This window comes from Prionailurus bengalensis, chromosome D2 (genome assembly GCF_016509475.1).
Source record: "Prionailurus bengalensis isolate Pbe53 chromosome D2, Fcat_Pben_1.1_paternal_pri, whole genome shotgun sequence".
Taxonomy (NCBI): Eukaryota; Metazoa; Chordata; class Mammalia; order Carnivora; family Felidae; genus Prionailurus; species Prionailurus bengalensis.
The window spans coordinates 18,429,551-18,446,366 of record NC_057351.1 but is presented as its reverse complement, the minus strand read 5'-3'; the positions used below and the strand labels follow the sequence as shown (position 1 = coordinate 18,446,366).

Below are 16,816 nucleotides of genomic sequence, written 5' to 3'. Positions count from 1 at the left end.
CTTAAATGAAAAGGAGATGCGGACCTGTGCTCCTGCCCCGGCTGCCCAGCGCTCAGGACCCCTTCCCGGCGGGTGCCCGGCAGCCGCCCCGGCGGGACCCACCCCGAGCAGGAACGCGGAGCCCTCCAGGTGTAGCTGCCGACTGCAGGCCACGCCGCCCGCGGCCGCCTGGGACTCGCAGGCCGAGGGCGGAGGCGCGGCCGCCGCGCCCGCGCACAGCCGGCCCCGCCCGCCCGCCCCGCCCCCACCGCCCCGCCGGCGGGAGCTGCGGGCGCGCGCCCCGCCTAGGCCTCGCCGCGCGCCGCCGCGCCGCCGCCCGCGCGCCCTCCCTCCCGGCCCCCGCCCGCCCGCGCGCGCGCTCGGCTCGCGACCCCCCTCCCCCGGCCCTCCCCGCCCGCGCGCCCCGCACTCACTGAACATCCCAGGCGGCTCCGGCTCCTCCCGCCGCCGCCGCCTCCGGGATCGGGTTGCTTCCGCCTCCGTCGTCTCTGCCGCAGGGTCTCGCTCCGACGGCCGGCTCAGCCGGGCCCCCGCGCCCCGCGCCCTGCCGCCCCCGCGGCGGCGGCTATGGGCGGCCGCTCCATGACTGACTGACACGGAGCGGGCCGCGGGCTGGGCCGCTCGGGCCTCCAACGCGCAACCGTCTCCACCAATGGGCGAGGCGCCTCGGCGCTCTGCTGGCGATGCCTGGCGTGCGCGCCGCCCCGCCCCGCCGCGCCGCCGGCGTCGGGCGGAAGGAGCGCGGGGGCCGGTCCCACGTGGTGGGCCAGTCCCGGAGTCCGGACCCGCGGCCGCCTCCACCGTGCTGCGCCCCGGCCCGCCGTCCCTAAGCGGGGCCGGCCGCCAGGTGAGCTCCTTAACCTGGGGACTGCCCTCCGGCCGCGCCGCCGCCCTGCTCGGGGCGGGGCGGGAGGTGAGCTTCCCTGGGGGCGTCCTCCAGGTGTGCCCCTCACCGAGGGCCGGCCCCGAGGTGAGCCTCCCCCGCGGAGCGGGCGCTACGCCCCGGCCCGCCGTCCCTATCCGGGGTTGGCCTCGAGGTGGGCTCCTTAAGCGGGGAGGGTCCTCGGCCCCGGGTCCGTCCCCGCGCCGCGGACAGCGAGCGCTGCGGAGAGCCGCCTGGGCTCGCTCCTTCGGCAGCCCCTTACGTCGCTCCTCGCTGCTCTCTGGTTCTCGTTGCTTGCTTTCATGATGCGCCGCGGGGTTCCGAGTGTGGCCGCGCTTAAGCTCCCTTTGCGTGGGTCCTAACACGGTTTCGCGTTCGGCCTGGTGGTCTTCACGCCCCCTCGCGTAGGCCGCCGGATGGCACCGGGAGCGGAAAGTTGGTAGCCTCCGGGAGGGTCTTTGTAACCAGTTCTGCCAACACTTTTTAAGTACTTTGTAGCTGGTACGTTGGCTTTCTGACACACTGAAGTTACAAGTAAGTTGTTCTTTGAATGGGCACGTGTGGGCCTCTTGACGAAATGGGAAAACTGACAGCACTTGACTCTTCTGTTCTCTAATAGAGGGAGGGATGCTGTGCTGATATTAGTGTCCTTCCCGTGGTGGTCGCTCATTCCTTGTATAATTCTGAAGGTAGGTCTGTAGGATTTCAGGCTCCGTAGATTGAAGAAATACAAGTGATCCAGCCCTTGGCATAGCAAATTCTTTCCCTTTGGTGGTATGTCAGAATCAGGAAACTGCGGGGTTTTTTTTTTTTTTTTTTTTGGTATTGTCCTATTTTGATTTTATTTACAGTATTTTAATTTCAGTACCGAGTAGGAAAATGGTTCGCTTTTGAGGAACTTGTTTTCTTGTGTGTAATGAATATGACTTAATGTGATAGGTTTCCGCCTTTTTTTTTTTTTAAATGACGTTTAGGAAACTCAAAGCTATATTTACTTCAGGCTTATGGAATTATAGCTGGTCAGTATGCTTGCTTTCCTGTATAATTTTCTTATCTCTCATTTTTATAGTTTCAATTGTGTAACTGTATCGAGTCTTTGGAAGCAGAGCCTGTCTATAAGCTTACGTGTATATAAACAGAATGAAGTTACAGTGGAAAGTTACTGTTGCAGCTGAAATAACAGTACATCTGTTGGGACTGGTTTTATACTTTATTTCTTTTCTACTTGGTGAAATATTTTCTCCAAAGATTGCTTATTTCTCTCTCTAAACTAGTGGAGCTTGTCACATAGATGATAGTCATATAGATGATACATAGTTGCAGGTGATTTATGCAGACATTTTCAGTCTAACACCTCATGTGAATCTCCTTTCACACGTAATTTGAATACTTTGGGGTTTGCCCGGTTGTATTCCTGCACATTCACATCGGAGGATATGATGTTTGATCACAGCAGGAATACTGGTACATATGTGAGTGTAATTCTTTTTATGCCTTCTTTTGTCAATTTCCCCCAGAAAATTCATGGGCTAAAGCATTTTATGTATAGATTTATGCCCAATAACTCTGTTTGGTGTATTTTAGTTCATTAAAATTTTTTTTTCAAGGAATATGTATTATGTAGATAGTAAGATACATGATGTTCTTTTTTTGGTGCCTATTGAGTTTGGCCTTAATATAATATTTTTTTCCATTTTAAGTTTTAGATAAAGTGTAGCAATGGCTGCTATTTATTCCGGCATTTCCTTTAAGCTCAAAAGCAAGACAACTTCTTGGGAAGATAAACTAAAACTAGCTCATTTTGCTTGGATTTCCCACCAGTGCGTTCTTCCAAATAAAGAGCAAGTAAGTTTAATGTGAAATTTACCTTTTTGTTTACTACTAAAAAGAACAGTCACTTATATAAATTATGTGTTGAAATTTAATTAAAATTTAAAAAGAAAAAAGGTCGGAAAATAAAACGTGGTTAGAGGTTAAAAGTAGTATCAGTAAAAAAAAATGAATGAGTCAAATATTTCATTAACAGAGATTTTCTGTTACAAAGTCAGTATTTTTTTGTGTGTGTTTAGAAACTCCTCTTAGAGAGGGAAAGAGCCAAACCATAAGAGACTCTTAAAAACTGAGAATAAACCGAGGGTTGATGGGGGGTGGGAGGGCGGGGAAAGTGGGTGATGGGCATTGAGGAGGGCACCTGTTGGGATGAGCACTGGGTGTTGTATGGAAACCAGTTTGACAATAAATTTCATATTAAAAAAAAAAAGGAACGCCTCTCATATTTCAAATCAACTATATGCATCAGTGAACGAATTGGGAACTGGGTTACAAAAATTAGGATCCGAGTCTGTAGGTAGCTGCATTTGTTTGTGAATCCAAGGTAATGCTTCATAAGCAACTGCTTTTTGGTGATTTGTTAAACAGCTTTGGAATTTGACCCGGTCGGAAGTAGAAGAGCTTTAGTATCTGTAATAAGCCATTCTAGAAGTAGATTAGGAACCAAGAAAGGCATGTCTTGTTAACATTTTTCAAGCTTATTTGGCAAAAAACAAACGAAAAAAATCCTGTTAATATACTAGAGACACCAGGATGTTGAGCTCATGAAATTGTGTTAACACACACCCATGTGCTAGTATTAAAGAAGACAGCACAAAATGCATCAAATATGGGTTACATCTATTAAGATGATGATGAGGTCCAGGATGCAGAGCGCTCTCACATCCGGTGGGTTCTAAATTTGGCTGCACCTGAGAATCATCTTAGCCGCTTGATAGTCACCTGGCAGGTGCTACCCAGGGTGAGCCGAAGGCGGAAGTAGCAGTGGCGGTTGGATCAAGGTCTCCGTAGTCTTATGCTGAGAACTATTTTCCCTTTTAGCATCTGTCACTGTTCATACTGTTACAACATTTCTCCTGTCATGACCTGAGGCCTCACCCCTTTGATGAACGTGTTACAGTAATGGAAACTATGCATGTCTGCCCCCCCCCCCCCTTTCATAAAGCACCCGTGCATTATTTCGCAGAAGACCGTCTCCGTCTTCTGGATGAGGTAAATAGACCTAGAGGTTTTACAGGTAACGTGGGAAAGCCAGGACACAAACCTCTGCCTTTTGACTCTGTTTTTGCTTCTGGGTGTGATTCATTTTGAGCGGCCATTCTGAGCAGTTGTTGTGCTTCTAACTTCTGAAATTTAGCATAACTCGAGAAGAGTTAGAAGAAACCGTTTAGAGTTTCACTTGAAACTTTTTAATGGCCTCAAATGAAGACAAAATTAGTTTTTTCTGTTTTTATTATTTTATTTGTTTATTTACTTATTTTTTTTTTGAGAGAGAGAGTGAGCAAGCAGGGGAGAGGGGCAGAAGGGGAGAGAGAGAGAATCCCAAGCAGGCTCCCTTCTCAGCACGGAGCCCGACCCTGGGATCATGACCTGGGCTGAAATCTAGAGTTGGACGCTCAACCAACTGAGCCACCCAGGTGCCCCTAGTTTTTCTTTTTATCGATTTTATAATAATAAGCATCTTAAGTTACTAGGACATTCTATTATATATAAAATAATATTACTAAAGGTAGGTTTTATTTTTTTTTTATTTTTTATTTTTTTTCAATATATGAAGTTTATTGTCAAATTGGTTTCCATACAACACCCAGTGCTCATCCCAAAAGGTGCCCTCAATACTAAAGGTAGGTTTTAAAAGACAGCTTTTTCTCTGGCAATTGGATTTGGTTATACATGGAACATCCTTATAAATGTTCAGCATCTTTCTTTCTTGGTAAGAAAATATATATTTTCAGAGCCTATTTCTTCCAAATTCAGGTATTACTTGATTGGGCAAGACAGTCATTGGTTGCATTTTATAAGAAAAAACTTGAACTGAAGGAAGACATTGTTGAAAGGCTTTGGATCTATATAGATAATATTCTACACAGCAGAAAACTGCAGAATCTCCTCAAGAATGGAAAGACAATTAACCTTCAGATTTCCCTAGTCAAGGTGATTATCTGTTTCCTGTGTTATCTTGTGTGTGTTAACGTGCATCTCTTGATTTCTGTTAATGCTGTAGGCTCATTTATTTTGGGGTTAATTATTCAAGATATAGGAAGTATCAAGGTAGAGGAAGAGAAGGAAATAATATTACTAGAATTTTAATATACTTATCGAATGTGTTTTGTATGCTCCACACTGTGCTAAGCACTTTGTGTTATTTAATGTTAAAGGGAAGCTTAGAACTATTTCAGGGTGGTGGTCGATTACCTTTTCTTAATTAATTTTAAAGAGTGAGCAAGCAAGCGGGGGAGAGTGACGGTGGTGGCGGGAGGGGGAGGGGGATGAATCTTAAGCAGGCTCCACACTCAGCACAGAACCTGACGTTGGGCTTGATTCCACAACCCTGGGATTGTGACGTGAGCCGAAATCAAGAGTCAGACACTCAACCCACTGAACCACCCAGGGGCCCTGATGACCTTTTTTTTTTTTTAACTTTTTTTTTATGTTTATTTTTGAGAGAGAGAGAGTGAGTGCGAGCACGGGAGGGGCAGAAAGAGAGGGAGACACAGAATCTGAAGCAGGCTGCAGGCTCCGAGCTGTCTGCAAAGAGCCCGACGCGGGGCTTGAACTCAAAAACCGTGAGATTACGACCTGAGCCGAAGTCGGATGCTTAACCAACTGAGCCAGGCACCCCTCCGCTTTTCTCTTTTAAGAGTACCTTTTGCTTTTTTTTTTTTTTTTTTTTTTTTAATATAAAGTGTAATTGTAAAAACGTATTTCGGACCATAGGATCATAGCCCAAAGACACTGTCCATCCACGTATAACTTCTAAGCTGAATTTCAGGCTTAGGATATAAGGAAAAGTAATCTTTGGAGTTCAAGTCTTATGAAAAACAAGCTCTTTAGAAGGGACAGCAGAATTACAAAGGCACTGATCCCTTTTCTGAATTTATATTGGTCGGAGATGGCTGTGTGAAGGACTTAAAACAGGTTCTCTGCCGTCCTTTGGCACAGTAAGCGAATGTCAAGTTGATTTAGATACGGTGATCTGGGGATTTCCTCCTCCTCAAGATAAGGACAAAGAGTGAGTTCACGGATTCAGTTGTATTCTTCTTGTGTGTGGGTGGGTGTAGTAATGAGTTTTCTTGCTTTTTTAACGCTCAGATCATAAACGAGAGGATAGCTGACTTCTCTCCTTTGGAATCCCAAAGAAGTATGTGTGCCATGCTGAGCTGTTGCCAGGGCATCCTCTCGACACCCGCCCTCGCCGTCATCTACACGGCTAAACAGGAGCTGTTAGTGGCGTTGCTAAGCCAGCTGTGCTGGTTGGCCTGTAGGCAGCCAGAAGGAGCCAAGGTCGCCCAGTTATTCGAAGTCATTCACTTGGCGCTTGGTCACTACCTGTTGATCCAGCAGCAGCAAGTCAACCCACGACGTGCTTTTGGCGAGGTGACTGGGCACTTGCTCCAGCCCTGCCTGGTCCTGAGGCACTTACTCTCGGGGGGCCCGTGGACACAGGCCGGCCACGGCCAGCTGCGGCAGGCACTGAGCCGGGATGTGAAGAGTCAGATTGAGGCCGTGCTTCAGGGTGGGGCCTTTCAGCCCGAGTTGCTCTCGTCCTACAAAGAGGAGCTCTTGGACCAGCAGCAAGGTGACGCGAAGATAGGGGCCCTGAAGAACGTTCTCACTCCTACGGACACTGTGATTGCCAGGCTGGTGGAGACGGGCTACTGTGAACCGTCACTGCATGCTGCCGTTGTAGCCAACTCAGTGGCCTTGCTGTATAAGCTCTTTCTGGACTCTTACTTCAAGGAGGGGAATCAGCTTCTCTGCTTCCAGGTGCTCCCCAGGCTGTTCGGCTGCTTGAGGATCGCACAGCTGCAGGAGGAGCACCTGGCCGTCCTGGCCGCATCGGATTGGACCTCAGAACTGCTGGTTGTGGAACAGCTGCTGACCTCAGTGGCCCACAGCGGTATCTACAACATCGCCGCCGACAGGATCCGGCACGGAGAGGCTCAGTTCCGCTTTTACCGCCGTTTGGCTGAGCTGCTGATAAACCATTCACAAGCGTCCGTGCCGGCCTGGTTCCGCTGCCTCAAGGCTTTGACGTCTCTGAACCATCTGGTTTTGGAGCCGGACCTCGACGACCTGTTGGCTTCAGCTTGGATTGACGCAGAAGTGACAGACTCTCGAACGAAAAAGGCACAGGAGGCGCTTCTTCACACCCTCTTCCAGACTTACGCGAAGCTCCGACAAGTGCCACGCCTGTTTGAGGAGGTTTTGGGGGTGATCTGCCGCCCGGCCGCCGAGGCCCTGAGGCAGCCCGTGCTGGCCGCAGGCCCCTCCCGGGTGCTCTGCGAGTGCCTCCTGGAGTTGCCTCCGAGTCAGATCTTGGACACGTGGTCGCTCGTGCTGGAGAAGTTCCAGTCTTTGGTCTTGCCTTATTTGCGAGGTGATGCCGACATGGCCTTGAAGTCGCTGTCCCTAAGCTCACTGCTGCACTGCATCATGTTCAACATGAGGAGCCTGGACGGCAGCACGCCTCTGCCCGTCATCAGGCGGATGCAGCGCACCATGGAGAGGATGCTCCGGGAGCTCGTGAAGCCCCTGCTGGACCTTCTCCTGGACCCCCCCGGGCCCGGAGCTTGAGCTCTGGCTGCAGAAGGTCAGTGACTCTGCACTCCTGCTCTCTTACACTTGGGCCCAGGTTGACACCATGCTCAGCATGAACTGCAGCCAGTATCGCTCTGTGTCCGGGGCTCTTACGGACATTGCCGTGGAGACCGCAAACCTCCCCTCGTTGCTCCCCGGGGTAGAAACGCACCACTGGAAGAAGATAGAAAAGTTTGTGGCTCGGTTCGACTCTCTCAGCAGGTATTGCTTAGAACAGCTCTACCTGCAGAAAATGAAAAGGACCTTAATGCAAACTAGTTTCCGGTCTGAGGAAGCTCTCTGCACTCTGAGGCGTGATGCTGCCTACATTCTTGGGTCCGGCAGAGAAAGCTTGAGTCGGAGGACGACCGCCTCCTGGGATGGCCAGGTGGGGACAGTGAGTGCTCTCACGTACCCTGTAGCGCACTGGCACTTGATCGTGTCGAATCTCACAATTCTAATATCCTATCTTTGCCCGGATGATGTGCGATCCCTGGCCAGTGTGCTGCTGAGAACTTTACCGACGAGCAAAGCCCAGGAGGTCTCAGCAGAAGAAGAGGCAGACCTCACACTTGAAAGAATATCCAGTGCCGTCCTTCACAGCCCTCTCTTTCCGGAAATGCAGCCCCTCCATTCTGCGTTCTTAATGCGCCTGTCCGAAGGCTGTGCGGGCATCCTGTGTTCTGGGGCCCAGGGTGACCCGAGTCTTCTCAGTCAGCAGCTGCCCTGGCTCTTTGAAAAGGAGCACATGGGTGTGGCTCTTTGGGAAAACAGATTTGCAAAAGTTGGACCCGAAGGTGTAGAACCAAAAGGAGAAACTGCCCAAAACTTACTGTCCTTGGTCAAGAGTGGCTTCCCCATTCAGCTGGAGGGAGAACAATTAGAGAGCATCCTGGGATTGTTGGAAGTTATTTCTGCTCTGCAACTGGACAGCCTCTCGACTCCCTATCATGTGCATTACTTTCTTCTGTTACTGTCCATGGCCGTCACCAGGCTGGGGAGCTCCTGCCCTTCCTCACTGACCCTCAGGTTTTTGAAGACTTGTTACCGGCTTCTGGGCCACCTGCAGAGAGGGAAGGGTGCCCGCTCAGTCCTCAAGACCATGTACGCTAGTGAGATTTTCGAGATCATGCTGACCTCCTCGTTCAGAGCCAGTAGCAGATTTTCCGTGGCTGCGGATGACCCCTCCTGGTTGGAATTCCTCCAACTGACAGGGACATTCTTGGAACAGCTACTGCAGATGCTTATCCAGATGAAGCTCAGCCTGGTGCTCAATTTTGGGAAAATCATGGCATTCCTCTGCAAATTGTCCACCGAAGCACCGTCAGGCAAGCAGGTGGAAAACCAGAATCCTCTGGGCCAGCAGCTCCTTCTGGTGTCTCTAACCAAGTTGTGCCAAGTCCTGGGGCCTTTGGTCACAGAGCGGAGGCAGCACCATGAGGCCTCAGAAGCGCTGCCTGAGCTGCTGCAGAAGGCCGTTGTCCAGACAGGAGCCGTGCTGCGACTGTGCTGGGCACGCGGGGCCCGGGGCCAGCGCCTTCCCTCCGCCTTCATCTCGTCGGTCAGCACGCTCTTGGAGGCGGATGTGGGCCAGCGCTCCAGGCACGGGGCCCAGGGTGCCCAAATGACTGGCGAGATGCTGACCTCCCGTGCCGCCTTCTACCAGAACGTTTACTCTCAACTGCTGTCAGGGTTAGCGGCCCTTGCAGGAGACCAGCAGTCTTTCCAGGCGGCCATGCGGTTTTTAACTCTGTTCTTTTTGGCCCCAGAACTCCATCCCAAGAAGGATTCTGTTTTTGCCTCCGTGTTTCATTCTGTGACGAAAGTTCTGGCAGGTGAGGTATTTTCTCTTGAGCTACTTCTGTACCATAGAGCTTTTGGTAAAAGCTGGTAAGCCACCGGCAAGGTGAGTGCCCCTCTCCCCGCCACACTCCCGTGGAGCAGCTGTTCACTGTGGAAGGTACATGCTGTGGGCAGTGAGAAAATCCCCCCACTGCCCCGCTCCCAGGAACTCATGTCCAGTGTCTGCATTCTCTGTCCGTAGAAAGCTCACGGTTCTGGTTTCTACACAGATTGCGGCCTTCTAGGTATGTTGTTTGACATCTTCGTTTTTTACTTATTTGGGGCATTGTTCTGGTTTATAGTTTTGAAATCTGTTACTCTTTATCTTTTTTACCTTTTATCTGTCCTGGCCCCGATGGTTAAACACATAAATTTCATTCTTCTTGGTAGGCTTTCCCGTGTCCAATCTCCACTGCCATCTCCAGTAACTGAAGGCGACGTTAAGCCAAGTCAAAGAAAAAACCGCAAATAATTTATAGGGAACCTCATAAAATTCCTCGAGGCAGTTCAGTGAACTTCCACCCCTGGGTCTCAGTGTGATTCCTGGCCGTCATCGGGCTGCGGGTGCTAATTGGGCGGGAGCTTAGCTGTCTTCACGGTCTTTTAGTTTGATGTCATCCTCCTGGGCCAGCCAGTCAAGACCACAGACCTCGTGATGGCTGTGTGCAGAAGCATTTGATGGCTGCTGTCCCCGAGGTCGTCTCTGTTTCAGGTTGCCGTGGGTTGCTTTTCTTTTGGTTTTGTTACCGAGGGTCGGGGTTAGTTAGGGTAGTCCTCAGAGGTGAGACTGGGGAGCGTGTCGGCCGGGCGTAGCCCCCAGAAGGCATGCCGACTTCTGTGTCCCGGAGGAAAAGCTGCGACAGGCGGGAGGGAGCCGCAGCTGGGGCTGCAGGCGTGATCAGACACAAAAGCGTTTAGTAGGACCTTGTAGGAAGCGGAGCCGCCCGGACCAGTGCCAGAACCGGAGTGTTGAGGCCAGAATAACACTGCCGTTGTCTCCCTTTCAATAGCCTCTCTGTCCCTGCCTTGATTGTGGATTGACTGAAAAGGCTTTGGTGTCACATGTTCTATCTTATTCTGTCAGCGATTCTTTCAGGGAACGGTGTTCACCTTAGGGGAGGCTAGAAGTTTAGTCTTCGACGAACACTGGTTACAGTGTCCTGAATGAGTGATCCAAGAAATGGCAGCGGGTGGCCTGAAGCTCTGGCTCCTCTTCCCCTTTGTGATACAGAATATCGTGTGTGTCTCTTTCCCTCCAACCCTCTCGACCTGAGGGGGACTCGAGGTCCTGACCGTGTGTCCCTGGACTTGAGGGTTAGAAGCCCGGGGACAGAGCCTCTGTTGTGGCAGTCGGGGGACCGAGGCCGCCTGCCCCACTGTCCCTCAGACCGCAGGCTCAGGCGTTGCTGTTGGGTCGGGGCCTCCTCTCCTTGAGCTGCTAGACTTTGTCTGGAAGAGGGGCTGGAGTGAGAGGTCTGGAAGGAGTGCCTACTGAGGGCTGCCTCAATGCAGTTACGAGAAACCATCGCTTTTACAAATGCTCCATACACACGTGGAACCACGTCCTCCTCTGGAGATGAATGCGGTGTTGATTTTTTTTTTTTTTTAAGTTTATTTGTTTTGAGAGAGAGAGAGAATGCGGGTGCGCACAAGGGAGGGGCAGACAGAGAATCCCAAGCAGACTCTCCACCGGTCGGCACAGGGCCCTCTGCGGGGCTCGATTTCACGAACCGTGAGATCATGACTGGAACTGAAACCAAAAGTCGAACGATTAACCGACTGCGCCACCCCCGTGCCCCTGAAGTGTTGATTTTGACCTGCGTAATCAAGTAAGCAGGCGTTCACACAGATCGCACAACGGTGCAGCGCTCTCCGGGACCCCGGACCTGGGGACCGCGGGTTAGAGCGTGTGCGGGCAAACCGTCAAAAAGCAGTGGCCTTCGAAGAGTAGGTGGGGTAGGCGGAGACGGTGGGGGAGCTGATGCCGAGCCCTCCGCACGGCAGATGCCCCGCGCCGCTCTTCCCTTCATTTGCCAACCACAGGAGTTGGTGCGGTTCTGCCCGTTTCACTGGTGAGGGGATGGAGGTTCGGAGAGCTCAGGGGTCCAGGATCGTACCCCTTGTTGGACGCTGGGGCTGAGGTGTTTATCCATCAAAGCCTGTGGTCCCCTCCACCCCTGATGCTTAGGTAGCGAGCGAAGACTGGGAAGGTATTCTGGCAATGTGGAATAGTCTGTGAGCCGAAATGTGGCTGGGAAGGTAGGCTGGGTTCAGATTATAGAGGGCCTTGAATGCCCTGACCTGGGGGACCAGTCTGCCCTGGCGACATCAGAAGGCCTTCCCACGTTAAGTGGGAAGCAGCCTGATGATTGCAGCAGGCAGAACCCGGAAGTTTGGAGTTCTTTTCATGTCTCTAAAAGTGCCATGCTGCTCCTGTGTCCCTACTGATTTTGTAAAAGAATATGGGAACACCTTGTTTCGTGGCACTTTTTTTTTTTTTTTAACATTTATTTATTTTTGAGAGAGAGAGAGAGACACACACACACACACACACACACACACACAGAGCATGAGTGGGGGAGGGGCAGAGAGAGAGAGGGAGACACAGAAGCTGAAGCAGGCTCCAGGCTCTGAGCTCTCAGCAGCACAGATCCTGATGCAGGGCTCGAACTCACAGATGGAGAGATCATGACCTGAGCCGAAGTCGGACGCTTAACCGACTGAGCCCCCCAGGCACCCCCCGTCATTGCACTTTTCTTTTCTTAAAAAAAAAAATTTTTTTTTAATGTTTATTCATATCGAGAGAGAGAGAGATCATAAGCAGTGGAGGGGCAGAGAGAAAGAGAGACAAACTGAAGCAGGCTACAGGCTCTAAGCTGCCAGCACAGAGCCCAATGTGGGGCTTGAACTCAGGAGCTGCAAGATCATGACCTGAGCTGAAGTTGGATGCACAACCTACTGAGCCACCCAGGCGCCCTCCCTCATTGCGGTTTTCTTAATTGAACTTCACAGATACTCCCATTTTTCATAGTGTGCAGGTTTGTGGCAACCTTGCTTGAGCAAGTCTGTTGGCACCGTTTTTCCAACAGCATTTGCTCACTTCATGACTGTCACATTTTGGTAAATCTTGCAATATTTCAAACTTATTTTGTTGTTACATTTGTTATGATGATCCGTGATCAGTGATTATGACTCACTGAAAGCTCAGATGGTGGTTAGCATTTTTTAGCAAAAAAGTATTTTTTTTAAATTTTTTTTAACATTTATTTATTTTTTGAGAGACAGAGAGAGACAAAACATGAGTGGGGGATGGGTAGAGAGAGAGAGGGAAACACAGAATCAGAAGCAGGCTCCAGACTCAGAGCTGTTAGCACAGAGCCTGACACGGGGCTCAAACTCAGGAACCCTGAGATCGTGACCTGAGCCGAAGCCAGATGCTCAACCAACTGAGCCACCCAGGCGCCCCAAAAATATTTTTATCTACTTATTTTAATATATTTTTTATGCGTATTTAATTTTGAGAGAGAGAGAGAGAGAGAGAGAGAGCGAGCGAGCAAGTGGGGGAGGGGCAGAGAGAGGGTGACACAGAATCTGAAACAGGCTCCAGGCTCTGAGCTGTCAGCACAGAGCCCGACGCGGGGCTCGAACTCACGGACCATGAGATCATGACCTGGGCCCAAGTGAGACGCCTAAGCGACTGAGCCACCCGGGTGCCTCATGGAACAAGTATTTTTAAACGAAGGTATGCGCATCGCATTTTGGACATAATGCTGTTGTCCACCAAATAGACGACAGCGTAGTGGAAACATAATTTTTATCTGTGCCGCGAAACCAGAAAATTCATTTGATCCACTTGATTGCGACCCTTGCTTCCTGGCGGTGATCTGGAGCCAATCCTGTCGTATCTCTGAGGTTTGCCCATACAAGGAACGTCGAAAAGCACGTAGAGAAAGTAGCAGTCACCCGCGTGCAGAGTCCGGCGTGAAGCACTGCTCACCGCTGTCGTCCTCTCCCCCCCCCCGCGCCGTGTGTGCTCTGCACAGGCCAGCCGTGTGCGGGAGAGCGCTGTCACACCGTGCCACACGCCCCACGAGTATTTCCACACCCCTCAAATGGTGACTTTCACTGGCTGGGACTCTGTTCCATCATGTGGTTACTCTGGTGTATTTCACGTGCCCCTTCCCTGTCACATCTTAGCCATTTGGGTTTCTTTTCCGCACAGATCCTTCAGTTTCGGGTCAGATAATTCAGGATTTGGAGCCTCATTTGGGAGCCTTGTTGACCCAAATGTTAGAAGTTGGGACGACAGAGGACTTGAGGATGGTGATGCGGTATGTTCTCCAAGGATTAGACGTCAGTAACATGTGGAAGGGAGATGTGAAGGTGGGTACCCGTTCTCCCTTGTATGGCAGGGGCATAAATGATAATCCGCTCGAAGGGGAAAACTTATTTGAGTTGTGGTATCACCCCTGGAAATGAACACACAAAATCTACCCGGTAGAGACTGTGCCAGGGGGTTTATGGAGGGAACCGTGGCCTGCGGAGAGGCCTGGGGCTTTAGTGTAAGGGGCCTTATTTTTCAAAGGGGAACTTTTTCAAAGTACAACTCTGTGTGCTATCATATGAAATATTAAACGTAGTATCCTCGTAATTTTGGCGTATAAAAAAGCTAAATTCTGCTCATTCTTTGCTTAAGACATCTCCCGTCATACCGTTTAAAAACTGATTCGGTCACATGGGCCCGATCCTGTTTGAGAATCGCTCTGATCGGCAAGCTGCCGCAGTCCTTTGCACTTCGTGTATTTGGTGGTTGCTAATGGAGCCCTGCATTTGCATTTGGCATCACATATTTTGGAGAGCCTCTGCATGGAGCTTACGTGCTGGAATTTCTGCCAAGCAGCCGTGTGCACTGGACTGGTCAGCTGTCCCTGCTCGCACAGGAGGAAGAATGCCACAGAGCCAGCCATGCAGCCCATGCCTTCTGGTTCTGAGCTTTCTCTGCCTCATGAGTGGCTTCTTGACTTGTGGTTGTAATCAGCACACTGGCTTCGGTTTTGAGTTGGATGGGAAGAGAGCTGGAGAGGGTAATTGAGGCCACAGAGGGGCAGCGGGAGAGCTCACGTCTCTCGTGCGTGAGCAAGAGGCCCAGGCTGGACCAGGGCCACTGCTATGTGGCCGTGGCACTTGCCCCTCTGGAGGTTTCCATCGTGTGCATGTGCAGCATGATTGGGCCCCAGCATTGAGAAGGGTCAGTCTCAGAGGCTGGTTTACAGAGGAGGCAAGACTGGAGGCTGAGCACTCAGGGCCAGAGAGGATTTGGCTGGGGGGGACGTTGCTATGGAGACAGGGAGGAGGGTGTTGTGTCCGCGGCAGGGCAGAGGTTGTGTGGGTGTGAGAAGGTGGACAGCGAGGGAGGCGCCAGTGTGCAGGCCCTTGGTGGGTACAGGTGGGTGGGAGAGAGGGTGAGGCCCTTTCCATCCTCAAGCAATCAGGAAATCCAGAAGATGAGCGGGGGCAGGGGGCGGGGCTACCTCGGGGTGAGGCAGTGTGTAGGGGCGTGGCTGGTCAGGGCTTGAGAGAGGGAGAGGGAGAGCAAAGGGCAGAGGCCAGAATTGTGTGGGTTTGTGGGGCTGCGGGGTTAGGGGAGGAAGGGCCGGCACGAGGCTAAAATCGATGGTGTAAAATGCCAGCCTAGGGTCAGATGTTTGTTGACATAGGCACTCGCTAAAGTGAGTTCCTTTCCCACAGAGTTCCTTCTCCTGGTTTAAAACCATCACCTGTAATCTAATGGTTTCACTGTGTCCGTGTTTTCCCCTGGCTCCTCCTTTTCCCCAGGAGCACATACGATTCTTGTACAGGTGACTTACGGCTCGCTGCCTCTTTCCACACCATCTGGACGAGACGAGGTCTGTGTAATTAGGTTGCTGCACCGATTTGTGGCCTTGTTTATTTTGCTCTCTTGGTGCCTTTGCCTGCTTGGTTTAGTGAGATGCTACTGCAGAGGCCTCTACTTTGCCACAGTTGGGCTCATCTTCTTTATTTCCTGATTGCTTGAGGGTGGAAAGGGCCTCCCCCTCAGGATTTAGCCTTAAACCAGGTCTGGTCCATGCCCGTGACACCGGGGTGCTAACGGGCCCTGCTGTATCTCTTCAGCGCCCGTGACCCGGCTTCTTCCCAAGATAGACTTGTTAGGAGAGAGCTGGCCGTTTCTGCTAACTTTGTGTTTTCTTCCCCCTCAGGCCACTTTGTCAGCCATCACCCTGATCAAGTTGCTCCTGAGCTGCCCACTCGGCGGAGAGAAAGCGAGTCTGTTCTGGTGTGCGAGCCCCCAGATAGTCACGGCTCTGACCGTGAGTCCCCCTGGGTCGTGCCCTCCGACTCTTCACCCCTGTTCCTGTAGGCCGCGTTTTGGCTTCTGCCGTCTCTGGCTTTCTGCAGAGTGTGTTTCTGGGCGCCACGTCCTGAAGACGGCTGCCGGCAGAGCGCTTTTCTGTCCGTGCCCGTGCCGTCTGCGCTGTCGTGTGGCCCCTGCAGATGGGGTGCAGCGGCGGTGTGCAGGCGTGTCGGGGAGCCTCGGGCGGCATTGGGCGGGCGGCACAGGAAGGCACGCGGCGATCAGATGGGGCTCCTGTGGAAGCCTGTTTAAAGTAGATGAGATGAGGGGTGCCTGGGTGGCGCAGTCGGTTAAGCGTCCGACTTCAGCCAGGTCACGATCTCGCGGTCCGTGAGTTCGAGCCCCGCATCAGGCTCTGGGCTGATGGCTCAGAGCCTGGAGCCTGTTTCCGATTCTGTGTCTCCCTCTCTCTCTGCCCCTCCCCCGTTCATGCTCTGTCTCTCTCTGTCCCAAAAATAAATAAACGTTGAAAAAAAAAATTTAAAGTAGATGAGAAAGAATTCTGGGGCTTTCTTTTGTCCCCACAAATTCTGGGGTCAGTTTAGTGCATTCATCCATTTGCAGGGGTGTGTGTACATTCACAGTGTGTGATACAGTGAGAGGAAAGTGGCTTTATAGAGTGGGATAGTAGTGTTGCAGACAGATTATTGTCACAGTCGCACCCGATGGTTAGATTTTGGCACCTGGTGGACACGTGGGGCAGTCCCATGACTTTCTGTTTGACCAGCACAAAACCCTCGTCTCGATTGGGACTGTCCCAGTGTTTCTGCCCTCTAGAGTCTCCAGTCAGTATCCTCGCACAAGAGCCGTATCTGTTTCAACATCATCACCCGCTATAAGTCTCTTGTGCTACCTGAGAGAATGGGCTTGGGTTAGCACATTCTCAGCGCAGAAGGATCTAAGGAGTGGACTTAATGCTCTGGGTTCTGGTCTGTTGCTTCTTCGTTTTCCTGGGAATCTGCATTTGGTGGGTGGCCCTCATCTTTCCCCAGTGCGTGTAGAGGGGACCAGGAGGGAGAGTGACGGCTGGAGGGAAGAGGGGCTCGTGCGGTGCGCGGTCAGTGTCG

General features: G+C 51.6%; 2 protein-coding genes across 4 annotated transcripts in view; one reads left to right on the top strand and one right to left on the bottom strand.

Annotated features, from left to right (window-relative positions):
- The window catches only part of TAF5L (TATA-box binding protein associated factor 5 like), a 32,853-nt gene extending 32,209 nt beyond the window's left edge, over nucleotides 1-644 (bottom strand). Inside the window, exon 1 of one of the 3 annotated variants that reach the window (XM_043596347.1) lies at nucleotides 414-644. The gene's annotated coding sequence lies outside the window, so the exon portion shown is untranslated. Of the gene's footprint in view, nucleotides 1-24; nucleotides 180-413 lie in introns of those variants that run through there. The other 2 variants (XM_043596345.1, XM_043596346.1) reach the window with 2 other exon arrangements.
- A 96-nt stretch (nucleotides 645-740) lies between these two features.
- URB2 (URB2 ribosome biogenesis homolog) overlaps nucleotides 741-16,816 on the top strand; it is a 28,089-nt gene continuing 12,013 nt past the window's right edge. Inside the window, 8 exon segments of the mRNA XM_043596344.1 lie at nucleotides 741-847; nucleotides 1,503-1,572; nucleotides 2,584-2,728; nucleotides 4,691-4,867; nucleotides 6,026-7,489; nucleotides 7,491-9,348; nucleotides 13,578-13,738; nucleotides 15,595-15,705. Of these exon segments, the coding sequence (XP_043452279.1) occupies nucleotides 2,603-2,728; nucleotides 4,691-4,867; nucleotides 6,026-7,489; nucleotides 7,491-9,348; nucleotides 13,578-13,738; nucleotides 15,595-15,705 (3,897 nt within the window). The 5' untranslated portion in view covers nucleotides 741-847; nucleotides 1,503-1,572; nucleotides 2,584-2,602.